At 41.9% G+C, this 14,550-nt stretch overlaps 1 protein-coding gene across 3 annotated transcripts in view; it reads left to right on the top strand.

Moving 5' to 3' along the window:
• Tiam2 (T-cell lymphoma invasion and metastasis 2) overlaps nucleotides 1-14,550 on the top strand; it is a 204,444-nt gene that overhangs the window by 114,558 nt on the left and 75,336 nt on the right. For 2 of the 3 annotated variants that reach the window (XM_005390545.2, XM_013517329.1), the window contains 3 exons: nucleotides 8,544-8,729; nucleotides 9,385-9,531; nucleotides 11,740-11,811. In XM_005390545.2, coding sequence (XP_005390602.1) covers nucleotides 8,544-8,729; nucleotides 9,385-9,531; nucleotides 11,740-11,811 — 405 coding nt within the window. The remainder of the gene's footprint in view (nucleotides 1-8,543; nucleotides 8,730-9,384; nucleotides 9,532-11,739; nucleotides 11,812-14,550) is intronic. The other variant, XM_013517330.1, reaches the window with a different exon arrangement.

The raw sequence follows: 14,550 nt of genomic DNA, 5'->3' as shown, positions 1-14,550 counted from the left end.
AATAGTACCTGTCAGCAGATTCCAAACTGCACAGTAGTTTTAACAAGGAAGTGAGAAGGAATCTGATCTTCCAAAAAGCAGGCAGAGGTTGGGAGGGTGTTTGGGGTCTGACAGGAAAACAGCAGCTGCCCCTGAGCACAGTTTGTGTTCTCCCTGCCTCATCTGCTGACATCTGCTGGGAGAAGTTCAGGGCCTGCGGCCGCCTGGCTGTGTGTGCTTCCCACCCTGCTGCCTCTGTGTGAGGTAGTGTGTGTGACCATAGCTGCTCAGTTGAGGTTAGTGACAGATCAGAGGGCTTGAAGGAGAACTGGCTGTCCCGGTGTTTTCTTCATACAGTGTCTGACCTATGGTCCCAAACTTCCGAGTTCCAGTCACCACAGCCCGTCTGTCAGTAGAGATATCACTCATAGAGCCCAGTATCACAGAGTTGAGGGCATCCATGTCACCACTCTCATAGGGTATGTGCATACCTATGCTTAAAGCAGCACAATTTGTAATAGCCAATCTTGGAAGTGGTATGAATGGATAAAGAAAATACGGTATTTATACACAATGGACTACTACTCTGCCATAAAGAAGGATAAACTTGCATCCTTGATAGGAAAGTGGATGTAAGTTCAAGAAATCAGACACAGAAGCTTAACTGCTGCTTGATTTCTCTTACTTGAGAAACCCAAAGCATAAATAAAGAGCAAAATAAAAGATAATGGAAAAAAGGGAGATGTTTTGCAAAAAGGAAATGAACCAGAGATAGAGGGACTGGGAAGAGGGGATGAGAAGATGTGTCATGTCCAGGACTGTAATCACTGCACACCGTAAACACGTACCAAAACACTGAGAAAAGAACTCTCTCGTGGGGACTGTGATGCGAGAAAGCATGGCTTTGACTTTTCATGGCTCTTTTAAGGTTGGCTTTGGAGCCGTGTTTTAGTCCCCTGGAAGGAACAGACAATTTGGAGTTTTTAGGTCAAATGTTTAGGTTTAAGGAGAGAAAAGGGAAATTTGGCCACCTTGAGAGGCCTTCCACCTCTGTGCGTGTGTATATGTGTTTGTGTTCACCCTTTTGTGTGTGTGTCCGTCCTTTTTGTGACCACAAGCAGTTCAAGCAAATGGTTTTTAAAACATTTAAATTTTCATCCAGTGCAGTTTTATTCCTTTGCCCATGGTTTGGTGATGTCACCAGTGGTACTGTTTCCGAGTGGGTGGGGAGGTTGCTTTAGCATAAATCCTGCACAAATCTAAGGGCCTAGGGCCATTGAGTGGCCCAGCGGGGAGGTCTTCTGAAGAATTAGGTTCATTATCCTTGTTGGCCCATTACCCATTCTCTGACAGCATCGTCACCTTATTTTAAGTGCGCCATGCTCATTACTACTGTGTTTTAATCTCAGTTCTCCCTCTCCCGTGCCTGCCCCTAACCCACTCCTGCCTCCTCGCCACTCCCACCCCCTGCTTTGCACACAGGCTCCTTCCCATTACACGCTTGTGTGCTTCTGGAAAGGAACCGCTTGGATTCATCTTCAGAAATTCTGCCTGGAAATATTCTCCTCACCATATTGGCAGTGTTTTAGGTTATAATTTAGCCCTGTTTCCCAACAGGGCTTTGCAGTGGGTGACAGGAATGACATCTGCTGGGCCCACTAGGCCCAGATCATTTGCCAGAGTGTTTATAAAGAGAGCTGTTTACTCTTTACTTGCAGACACAAAGGCTAAGAAATGTTCGGGGGGTAATGGGCACAAGTTTGGAATTGCTTTTGTGAGATCTTCTTTGACCAGAGGTGACGTGCTCCCAAGGCAAAGGTATTCACAGGTTGAGACCAAACATCCCGTGTATATATAGTGTTCTCTAAACTGCCTTTTAAAAATGTCTGTGAAAGAGGAGGGCTCTGTCCATTTAGCATTTAAAAATCTCAGCTCCACTATGTACTTTTGTTTTTGTCGTGCTTTCCCCGGAGACTCTGAGGACCTCAGTCATAATGTGTCCCAAGATAGCAGAACGCACAGTGTAGCTGACATCATGCAAGATCAAATCTCTGGAGTGGGTTTTCTTTGAAGTATGTGGGTGGAGAAATATCATTGTTAATGCCTTTTCCTAATAAAAAGACATTATCACAATATTAATAGCCGAGTTTTACACAGTAATGGGGTCACATGCTTTGCTTAAAATAAACCCTCAGATGATCTGGTCCTCAGGCCTCTCGGGGGTTTCTGGGGGACAGGATGAGGCAACTTTCACTTCAGCGTAGCCAATGCGGAGCAGGCCACGCCGAGTGAGCGGCCCCATGCTGGGGAGGCTTTGAAGTTCTGAGGGAGGAAGCGTTGTAAATTAAGTCCAGTTAGTACTTTATTTTCCTTTCCGCTTATTATTTCAAACAAGTAAATAAGGACAGGGCTTCACCACCCTCAGGCGGTCCTGGCGTCCTCCCAGATGGCTTCCCCCAGCCGGCTCCTTGTGTGCCTGGGGGAAGGGGGTCCCCGCTGTGCCCTGGCTGAGAGGGCAGTGGTGAGGCTACAGGATCCTGTGGCACGGAGAGGATGCTTAGCTGGGGTGGGGGGCGGGTGTTGCTGTGCATTTTGTGACCTGGTGGGCTTTGTTTTAAGTATTTACCTCAGGGTTGAAAATGATGAAGAGGGTGCGGCGAATTTAGATAATTGGAAACTGTGGAGATGTGAACAATGTGAATGAAGCTTTGAGGAAAATATAAAATGGTGTGTGTGAGGGGGAAGCACTTTGGGGAATAAACTGCTGGTGACTGGACGCTCTGATGGGGCCTTGGGTGGGGGGCAAGGCCAGTTCATGAAGGCGTGGACGAGGACTGGGACTTTATTCAGCAGGGAGCTGATGGAAGTGTTTTGGGCAGGAGAACAGAGTTCAGTTTAGTTCAGTGAGTGTTTATTAAATGCATACTTTGGGCGGGGCCAGTGAGCCCAGCCTGGGGGTTCAGAAAACAGTGTGTTCGGGTGCTCTCAGTCACACAGCGTGAGATGTCATGGGGCATATAGTTGCAGCATGATGGAATGAGTTCAGAGCAGTTGGTGTCCCAGTGTGCTGGAGAAGACAGAGATTTAGCCTCAGGTCTTGGAAGACTTCCTAGAGGAGGCATGCCTGAATCACTTCTTGAAAAATGAATTAATCAGAAGAGGAACAGACAAGGGCATTCCCAAGAGGTGCAGTCTGAGCAAAGGCAGGGTGGTTTGGATGTTATGCAGGTGGTTAGGCGTGAGTGGCACTGTCGTTTCCTGTACTAATGCGGAAAGCTGCAGCTTTGTCCATCGTTGGGTGTATCTTTCATGGGACACTGGCAAGGTTTGCATCTGGACAGCAGCCCTGATCCTGGATCCCTTGACAGATCTCTTATTGCTGACAAGATGAAGTCCCCAAGACTTTCTCTTCACGTGACCTCTGCCTAGCAACTCCATACTTCTTGTAGAAACCAAGCTCACTCTTCCTTTCTTCCACTTGGGCCTGTCTGCTGCAGAGAGGACTGCAGCAGCAGGGTGTGCAGGGGCCGCTGTCCTCCTCCCTTGCCACCTGGCTCTCCCCTCCACATCGGGGGTGAAGGCCGAAGGGTGTCCTCCTCCAGGTGCTGTCCTCCACCCTCTCCCTCCTACTGCATCAGAGACCTGTCCGATATCCCATGATTCTTGGTTTCTGTCTTTATCACTGCCCTTATCGTTTTGTTCTATAGTTATCTTCTTGGGGCTAAGCAGCTTCCTGATACAACCATGAGCTCCTGGAGGAACTCTTGGTGCTTTGCTGGAGTTAGTGAGTGAATGGATGCACCCCTGCCTCTTGTGGACTTGGGATTCTTCCTCTTTATTGGAGCAAATGATGTTCTTCCTGAGTCTACCTAACCCCAGCCTTTACCTTGTGTTCTTGGTATCTTTCCTTCCGCCTTTTCCTCTTCTCCTCTGGCTGACCAAACCCTACCTTCTGTCTCCTTCCCCTCCCTGGTTTACCAGAGACTTTGTCTCGGGCCATCATCATATTTGATTTCATGGTAACTCGGTGAGGTAAAGATGTGTACAGGTATGAGTGAAATATGTGCTGAATATTTAAATAAAAATTATTATGGTAAAAGACATGTATAATCCCTCCTTGTTTTGAACTCACTTGTTCCATCATTCTGGCCACTTTCTGAAACAGTTCTGGAAGTCCTTTTATGTGAGTGACTGTACAAGGTGTGATAAGATATTGTGAATGCCGTCCTGAGTGCCATTCAGTCGAAAGGCAAGTTCATAAAAACATCATGGTGTGGTGTCCATCATTCACATTCACTGGATATGGCACATGCAATCTCTGACTCTTCCTCAAAGTTAAAATGAACATGAAATATAAAGGTTCTAAAGTGACAGAAGCATTGAGGTAGCCACTACAGTTCAACTAAAGACACTCATGAAAGGGCGCTTCCAGAGCTGCTTCAGAAAGTAACAAGAAAATGGGATAAGTGTATTTGAAGCAAGTGGGGAGGGGGTAGTATTTTGAGTGGGATTAATGGCAACGTGTATTTTACTGTAATACATCTTTAAAGACTTTATCAATCACCATATTTTTCAATCACACTTTGTATATTGTACCCATTTAGAGGAGGAGTAAATAGACCCTTAAGCGAAGTAAATTTTCTGATGTTACCCAGCTGGTGAGTGGCAGAGCTGAGATTTGAACACAGCTCTGTGCTCTTCCTTATAAGCTCTATTGTTGCTCAATAAAACTTTGGTAAATTAGATGATGTTCTGCTTGCTAACCAAGCCAAGGGATGAATTGTTTTGTATAAATTAGAAATGAATCCTTAATTTACCTTTCTCATAACTTGAATTTTTCTGCTTGATTTAATTGGTTGTACATTGGCTATAAGACTGAGTGAATTTCATTTCAAAACAAAAAAAAAATCTGACTCTCAAAACTTTAGCTGATTGTTCTAACTACTAGTTAACTTTAGTGTAATCTGCATCACTGGTTAATTTCTTCTGGGAAGATAGGTTTTAGTGTTTGAAAGTATGGAATGGGTATTTTCATTTTAATCCACTGAAAGGGAAAATCAAATTATCTTTTAGGCAAAATCTAGTCAAGGCTAACTGGCCAAATGCTACAATTAAATGATTACAAGGTAGAAAGTATTTTTCTAAGAGTATTGGGTGTGGCAGGAATGTGCTTGTCATCTTGTCAGTTATTCATTTGATGCATTTGTTATTTTTATCATTAGGCTTCATCTTAGCTCTCTCCCACTTTTCTATAGCGGAGCATAACCTCTCTGAGCTCATTACACGAATATAGCTATGTTAGAAATAGAGAGCAAACTTCTGTATTGCATTTGTGTCAGTGCTTAAAAATGGGAGTGTCCCCCTGTAATTCTGTTAAAAAATTTTCCTTTTCCAATGAAAGATAATGAAAACCTCCTTAAATTTTTTCTATCCATGTCATTTATGTGTTTTGTGCATGGACATTAAAAGAAATGAAAATTTGACATCATTGGTTGGCATTTTTAGTATCATGTCCTGATACTTATCTTTAAAAATAAAGACATGGTTAGGATAATAAAGGAATTCAGAAAGGGAGGAAGCTCTTTTGGTTTAAAGGAGTTGATTTTGGGTATTTTAGTTTTGATAATGTTAGGGGAAATAACTCCAGAAATACCCTAGTAAATGTGCTGTTAGATAGCATTACTATTTTAGTGATTACTATTACTATTAAAGTTCATTGAGGGCCGGGGACATAGCTCAGTGGCATAGCACCTGCCTGGCAAGCACAAGGTCCTGAGTTTGATTTCTAGTAACCCCCCCCCACCACCAAAAAAAAGAAAGAAAAAGTTCACCGAAATAGCATATATAATAGTTCAGGAAACTGGCTTTTATTTACATTTAAAAATGTATTCTTATCACTCCTTCTGAGGATTTATTAATACAATGTTTTTGCGTTTAGTTAACATTACTTAAAATTTAGGCCAAATTTGAATGTCAAGGTTCAAAACTGAGCTGCAAGATGTTCAGGATGAATAAGGCTCCTAAGCAAGGCTGTAGATCCCTTGTACCTCCATCTTTACAGAGTACCTGAGGGCTTATGGAGAGAAATGAAGTGGATAATTAGGTGAAACTTGAAGTGAAAGCTGCAGAGGTGTGTTTCTAGGTGATCCCTGTTTGATTCAGAGAAACTCATAGTATGGGCTCCGCTGGGAAGCTATACTTGATAGCTTGCTTGTCCCCAGCGTACTGTTCCCGTTGGTTTCAGTCTGAGTCCTCATGAGTCTGGAAGGGTTTGATCATTTTGTATCCCTGATCGAGGCTTTGGCATCTAGCTGGGCACAGTCTCTGCTGCTGAGAAGTACAGGTGTGGTAGAACCGGGTACTTTGCAGCTTTGGTGCTTATGTCGACAGACTTTCTAAACATTCTAAGTTCTGTTTGGAACTCACGGATCCAGCCTTTCTACTTCTCCCTTCTGTCAATGAAATCATAGATCTGAAGGTATGTTTTTACTTACAAATCTTGTCTGTCCCTCCCTACACCTTTGCTGAGTCTGTGGTAAGAAAAACTATTTTATTGTCTCTTATTCAACTAAAAATCCTTATAAATTCAGTGATTGATTCTTTCTATAGAGACCCAGGATCTGAAAAACAAGATAAATACTGTCTGGCATATTTATGGAATAGATGGCATAGATGTGTGGCTTAGATAGCTTGTCCTACCACAGAGATCTGTGGTCTCTGATTTTTGGTGATTGGCATAGACTTAGATTTTTTTCCTCTTTTGTCTTTTCACTCCACTATATACGGCACAGGCATCTTTGTCTTTTGGCATCTGGTGACATTTATTTTCTTTCTTCTCTCCTCTCTACCTTCAGGAGAACTCCTAGAAAATATCTCGCAAACATTTTTACCCTGAGATATAAATGGGTGTGATCAGTTTCCATACCTTGTTTAATCTAGAGCTACTAGGTGACAGAAGAATGTGTCTATAAGTGTGGATTTCTAGGAGTGATCTAAAGAGGAAGATATGTGTGAGACAGAACTCAAAGTATAGTTTTCACCATGGCTTCTGCCAGGCATCAGTTTATACCCACCCATCACTTTTGGAATCCCCAATTCCCTAATAGAGAAAGACCATGAAGAGATTTACAGTCTGATTTGAACTTTCTTGTTCATGAGGTTTTCACTAAGGCTGGGCACTGGAATTGCCAGAGGTGCTTTCTGAGGCCTCACCTCAGACCTAAGCAGGAAGATTCCTCAGGCTTAAGACTTGGCCATCTGCATTTTTAAAATCTACCAAATCCTTGTAGTACCAAGTCATTGTATTCACACAAGGCGGATAGCAGTAAACAATCACGTCACTAGTAAAGACATATAGAATCTTAACGCAGGCTCAATTCATTGTGGGCTTTGAGATTGCTTCAGTATACTCTGTAACTTCACTGTTTACTGGCAAACAGTGATGAGTCAGCATTATTTAGGTCACATAGCTGTTGGTTTCTTTCATGCACAAAATTGTCCTGTGACCTTCCTAAGAGACAGATATGGAGAACTTGGAGGTGATCTGGGGAATACTCAGAATTTATAACTTTCCTATGGGGAAAAACTGAAAACAACATAGTGTTTAACTTTGGAAACCCTCCACATGATCGTTTATGAAGAATTAAGGATTAACCTGGAAAGTTTAGTCTGAAAGGTTGGCATACGTTTGGGGCTAAACACTGCAAGGGACACAACATAGTTCTTTTACTGAATCATGTTTTTGTAGCCTTCTGTGGCTGCCTGCTGGCATTCTGAGATTACCGTCACGGCCGTGGAAGCCTGACTTTCCGCTCTGTTCCTAAGTGCTGAATTAACAAGTCATGAGAGCCTCTCTTCATCCATTAATTTGGATTTCAATGGAGGAAACACCTGTAGGTAACAGGTGGTGACATCCTTGGAAGAAAGGAACACAGTCCCCAGACTTTGTCTTGTGTCTTCACTAACTCATGACTTCAGTTTTCAAAGACGTCCATAGGTATTGTTGTTGTGTATATGACTATTAGATACTTTAATTTCATTCAGATGGACAGATGGTGGTTATTCTCCAAGACACTTAAAATAGCTTAAAAGCTCTACATGCGCTCACTCCTGAAGTCCATTTGCTTCATCTTGTTTCGAGCCATTACCCAGCGTGCACAGGACCGGAAAGCTACTCCTTTCTGGCGTCCAGCATCTGTCTGAGTGCAGTTCACTTAATCCAGTTTGGGACCAGCGGCTACAAATGTAAAGGGGAGTGACATAGGGGAAAACTGCATTTCCATTTGCATCTTACGTCTGCATGGTTTGGTGTGGGAGCTCCCCAAAGATCGTGTCACCTCAGTGTGTCACCGTGTTGGGACTGCCGCGTCCTTCTGTTTGAGACTGCCTTGCTGAAGTGCAGTGTTGTGTGGCTCAGTGTATTTTATTAAGAGGGTGGAATGGAGAAGGCAGACTCAAACCATGTACTTCCAGCTGAAGCTGAGTTTTCCTGGAGGTTTGTGAAAGGGTTTGCATTTTCTCTATGACTTATGCAAACTTATTTACCTCTGTTCTTGCTCTTTAAGATCCGGCAGTGGGAGCAGAATCTGGAGAAGTTTCACATGGACCTGTTCAGAATGCGCTGCTACCTGGCCAGCTTACAAGGTGGGGAGTTACCGAACCCCAAGAGCCTGCTTGCTGCCACCAGCCGCCCCTCCAAGCTGGCCCTCGGCCGGTTGGGCATCTTGTCTGTTTCTTCATTCCACGCTCTGGTGAGTTCCGAGGAAGGCTGTCCCGGCAGCCTTCACAGACGATTGTAGTTGCTCCCCTTTCTCCAGCTTGGTGCCATAGGCTCTGCCTGCACTTACCCCAGTAACTGACAGGGGTCCCCCAGAGTGACGGAGGGGAGGAGACTGTGAAGAGTCCCCGGATGTTCTACACTACTGGTTCTGGGAATCTAGCTGCTAGTGGGCAGTTACTACATATTCAGACCTGTGTCTGCCTTCTTGCCTTTGTCTCCTCATAACAATGGCCAGGGTGTTTCTGGGGAATATCCACAGTGCTGTGGAGATTGAAAAGCTGATGGAAGGGTGCTCAACCTTTACTCCAGACAGTCCCTGTGGGTTTTCTGAAATCACTCCTACTTTGGTGGCTTCTTTGTCTTAACTGGCTCAGCCTGGGAGGTCTGTAGGTTGTTTTGCTGACACTGCTGCCTGCTGTGGCAAGATCTGAATGTTGTAACTGGGCTTGAGCTCCTAGATAAGAGATATCTCTATGGTGGGCACATTTTTGATATATCAAAGATGCAGGAGCCTTTGACACTGATCACTGTGTTTATAGCAAGCAGAGCTTATTTTGATTAGGGCAATTTTCTCTATCACCCACAAAATACACTTTAAGATTGTTTTGAACTGTGTTTTAAATTAGGTATGCTCTAGAGATGACTCTGCTCTTCGAAAAAGAACACTGTCACTGACCCAGCGAGGGAGGAGCAAGAAGGGCATATTTTCTTCCTTAAAAGGGCTGGACACCCTGGCAAGGAAAGGGAAGGAGAAAAGAGCTTCTGTCACTCAGGTGAGTCCTCAGCACGTAGGAACAAGAGCCTGAAGTGAGCTCCCTGAAGCCCTTCTTTTCTGCCTGCTGCAAATAATTGAAGTTCATCCTTTAAGGGTGGGATGAAAGGTGAACAGAAATCAAAGCAGTGCAACCATATTGTAACCTTTTACCCCTACATGAAATACACAGGTTGCGCTGTTTGCTCTAGCATGCCCGAGGAGGCAGGTGCACCTTTTGTAGCATCTGGGAACACAAAAATATGGATTATTAGAAAATAATCATTACCTTTCATGACCTTTAGTACTAATACTTATTTTTTCCATAGTGATTATATTAAAGTGAACGTGGAAAGTTAGTAATCATCAGAGCAACTACAGCTAAATTCTATCACTAGCATTAGATGCTTTGTTTACTCAAGCCGTAAAATATAAAGCAGGTTTTTGTCAGCCCGCTTACCTGATGAGAAGCCACACATGGAGAGCTGAACCTTACCCCTGTTCACCGGCACCTGAGGTACAGGGCTGGGATGCTCACCTGCCTTAGTCCAAAGCCCCGAGTTGCTGGAAAACTGCTGCTGTTTATTTTCCCTTGACGGGGTGATGGCTTTTTAAATATCTTACCAAGAAGAAAACGAGCCTGATCATTTATTGCTAAAATATGGCCAAGTGCAATGAATTATGTTTAGAACATTTTGAATATGCACATCTGAAGTATTTCATAATGCCTATAATATAGTTTATATTAATGAATTGTGTCTTTTTGATTTATTTATATTAGGATTTTTAAAACGGTTGAAAATATAAAGTTAGATGATCTGATCATATAAGTGAATAGGGAAAATATTTGCCATTAAGTCTCAAGAAGTCCTTCTATTTATTTTCAGTGGGGTGCTATTATTTTGAATATGCTTTCAGTGTCATCTGAGAAAGTGATGTTTCTTGAACTTTATTACCTGATTTGTATATGGCTATCCAATTTTATGAATTAGATGACAAGGGGCTAGTATCAACATCTTTGGCCTGTTGAAACAATAAAGTTAGAGTTTGGTGGAAAGTGGCTTGGTTGAGAGACAGCAAAAATGCATGAAACTTCTGTTTTGTTTTGTTTTGTTTTTGAGATAAGGTCTCACTGTGTAGTTCAGGTTGGCCTTGAACTCACTATGTAGCGTAGGCTGGCCTTGAACTCACTGTGTAGCATAGGCTGGCCTCAAACTCGTGGCAATACTCCTGCTTCAGCCTCCTGAATGCTGGAGTTACAGACATGCACCACCATGTCTTGTTCTGCATTAAACTTCTTTTATGTGGCCACTGCTTTTGTATACTTTTATATATAAAGAATATCACATTTTAAAGTTATAGTACATATGTTTTAATTTAGTTGTAAACAGCAATCCTCTGTTGATTATAAATGGAAACATTTTCATTATATATTATAATCAACTCTGAATGATTGACCAGTGCTTTCTGAATTAAACTTTATGATGTATAAGGTTGTTAACCAATTCTGATTTTAATCAAGATAACCAATTCAGTGTGAGTGATAACTTAATAAATAACTTCATAACTTAGTAAATAACATGATAATTTATTTTTCTTAGATTGTAGACAGCTAATTACCTAGCATATGGGGTACATGTTCTCAACAGAAGATTTTTTGATAAACAAAAACATTTGATTGAACATTTTTTGTTTTAAAAGATGTGAAACCAACTACAGTGTTAGTATTTATATAATTGAATAAAATTGATTTAGTAAGTATTCCTAAATGGTTAAAGGCCTTAAATGTTAATATTTTATAAAATTTATAAGATAAAAATTTGGAAAATGATCCCTAATCTCTCCAGACATAACCACTTTTAACATTAAGCTATCCTTTTTTTCCAAAATTTATTCTGTGCACATTTAAAAAATAATTATAACCTTGATTTTGGTGACTTTGCCAACTCTGAGATCTGTTCAGCATCTTCAGAAATAAGTACTTGGTTTAAAGCAGCATCAAGATTCAGACTGATTTGAATAATAAATGACATCATAAAATGTAAAATATGTTAACTCTGTGGAGAGAGAAGGAAAGCAACTTTTTCTTCAAAATTTTGTGTTAGAATATTAGTATAAATTGTGAAATACAGGTTTTGTGAAATGTCACATTTCTTAATACTGACAAAGATTGGGTACTGAATGAACATTGCAGTCATTTCATTAGTCTTTTTCCCCCCGTATCTGTCAGATATTTGATTCCAGTGGCAGCCATGGATTTTCTGGAACTCAGTTACCTCAAATCTCCACTAACTCCAGTGAGGTAAATTTGGCTGTAGGCAGCAGCCATCTTGTTTTACATTGGTGACACAATGCTCAGCGAAGTACAGAGTGATGATTCAGAATCTTTGCATTAATCTATTGAAGATAAATTTAGTCAAAATGATAAACTAAGAGATTCTTTGAATGCCAACTAGTTTTGGAGGTGTCTGGACTTACAACATCATCTTAAAATTAGCGACATGACTGAAGTGACAATAGCTTCTCTCATTTATACTTCTCTGCTTCTTAACAGTACTTACCTTCATCTGAGGTTTAGTGGGTCTCAAGTTGCATTTTTCTCTTATGACTCTTGGGGGGGGTCTTCTCATAGATGGTGCTTTCTGTGCTGTGGATGAGCAGCCTTTGTATTTCTAGGGCACTCGTGGTGCCTGTCCTCAGGGAAGCTGAACGGTATCTCTTTTTAGTCTGCCTAATTCCATCTGACAACAAATCCTCAGAACTGTTTTCTCAGTGAAGTTCTGGGGCTCAGGTGAAGGTGTTTGAGTGTCCTTATGCCTCTTCTTTGAGCTTTTTTTTGGCTTCCTTCTTCATTTAAGGCCGTGTTTCATGTTAGAGATATATTTCTTTAAACCCTGTCACCCATCATTTTGTCTTCAGTTTTGTTTCTAGCAAACCTCTGAGCTCTTTGTTGAAGTTGAAAAATCAATCCTAACAGGCTTGGGCAAACTTAATATGCTTTTCTAGAAGCTGGCAGTATTCTTTAATAAATTAGTGGATTGGGAATTTTGTTTGAAAATAATGAGAACTAGAGGAGTGTCAGACACTGTGACAGGACTGAGGAACTTTCCAGTGATCCTAAAATATGTAGCACAGATAGCCACGTATCCTGCCTCCAGGTGAGGTTGGTACCCACCAGCGCACTATGCCGCCATTGTTGGAACTACTCACGGGTGGCAGCTCAGCCTGAGGTGTCCTGCTTCCTGTAGGACAAGTCCCAAGTGAGTTAGGAAATCTTTTGCCCCAAACCATGCTCCTCATCAACTCCTGTCCCCAGGGTTCAGGGCTACCAATGGGTATGATATGTGATAGACACCTGCAGAAGCTACTCAAAGTCCAGGTATGTCACGGAGTCCTCCAAGGACCTGACTTGACTGTGGCGGTGGCTCTTGAGTTACAGTTACTTGCTTGGTTCTTACTGTGTCCTGCCTTTTAGTGTTTGCCATCCTACCGTGTGTGTGTGTCATGTTTCCTGGGAAAGCTTGTAAGGAGGACCTGAGTCTGGATAGTCTGTGAATATCCTCAGGTGATGTATATGTTTCAGATCTACAGCGCACTGTCAAGGCCGTAATGCTCACTTAGTAATTTTACTAATTAATTGTTTATATTAGATGCTGTTCCCTACTAGTGGAAAAGAAGCATCTGATCTCAATGGTTGAGAACTGTTTCATGTATAGTGAAAGCCCAAACTTTTATGGTTGTATCCTTTTAAAGGGGATTTTGTAAATGGCTGAGATTCTTTAAAGGTTAGGAAATGATATCATCAGAGCATTTGTTGTCAGCAGAATTTAGCAGTGGACTTTGATAATAAATTTGCGTTTATTCAAATTGGGTTCACGTTAACACATCTTGCAGTGTAATTGGGCAAATAAAGCTATAAGGAGTAAGAGGAGACTGTTACTACATCTATTTTTTAAAGCACCTTTATCTATATAGTTATTCTTCTTTGTTTTAACTAAGCATCACTCTGGTATAGGGATCCTGAAGATGTTTTTTTTGTTTACTGGACTATTTTAATGGTGGCTGCATTGTTTTTGTACCTAAGAGCTGAGATAACTAGGTTCAAATTGAATTGCAGCTAGAACTAAAGGTATAATTTATTTATTTTTTTATATTTTGGGACGTCTGCTTATAGCTGGCCGAATAATATTTCACTAGTTTTCTTGTGCTGATCACTCTTGAAGAATATTTATAATCCACATAAACCTTCTATTTTTATGCAGTTAGTATGTTATGTCCATTTGAGTAGCCCTGAAAGGCTATAGTGAGGGCTGGGCGGGGCCCATTTTTAAATATTCCCCTTTAATTGGTTCATCACTAACAGCCCAGCAGTGAGTCACCCTAATTTGAAATCTGTTAAGTCTGGACTAAAGCCAGTCTTGTTTGAGTGATTTTTTTTTAAAGGACACCTTGGCTAGCCAAAAATGAAAGCGTTTCATAGCCTCCTTCTTGATGAGTAATAATGAGTCTCTCGCAGAGTTTGGCAGGAGGCATTTGTTATGGACAACAAATCCCGGAGGAGGCTCAGGGTGGCAGCTGCCTCAGAAGCTCCACTGCAGACCTCATGGCAGCCCCTGGGTCTGTCCTGGAAAACTGGCTTAGGGTGTCCTGACTTTCTGTGGCAGCGAGTGAATGAAGTATTGTCACCGTAGTAGTTATTAGCTATGAACTGGAAAAAAAGAAACCCTCATGCTGGTTTCTCAAATGGAAAATATGAATGAAACAACTGGCTCTTGACCATAGCAGGGTCTTTTTAAACGGAATGCTGGTCTGGAACTCTACACGGCCCACACACAGGTACAGTTCGTGTGTGTGTATGTGTACACGGACACACACACACGCACATAGACATTCTCTCTCTCTCTCTCTCTCTCTCTCTCTCTGCTGGCTAGCCAGGTCTTTGTCTTCCCTTCATACAGCTGATGTTAGAGCATTAGCCCAAGAAGGAAGTAAACACTTTCTCTTCTATGACATTTTGCCATTAAGAAGACTAAGAGCACAT

This window comes from Chinchilla lanigera, unplaced genomic scaffold (genome assembly GCF_000276665.1).
Source record: "Chinchilla lanigera isolate Chin_1 unplaced genomic scaffold, ChiLan1.0 scaffold00038, whole genome shotgun sequence".
Classification (NCBI taxonomy): Eukaryota; Metazoa; Chordata; class Mammalia; order Rodentia; family Chinchillidae; genus Chinchilla; species Chinchilla lanigera.
The sequence above is the reverse complement of the archived record's forward strand: the minus strand, read 5'-3'. Positions and strand labels throughout refer to the sequence as shown.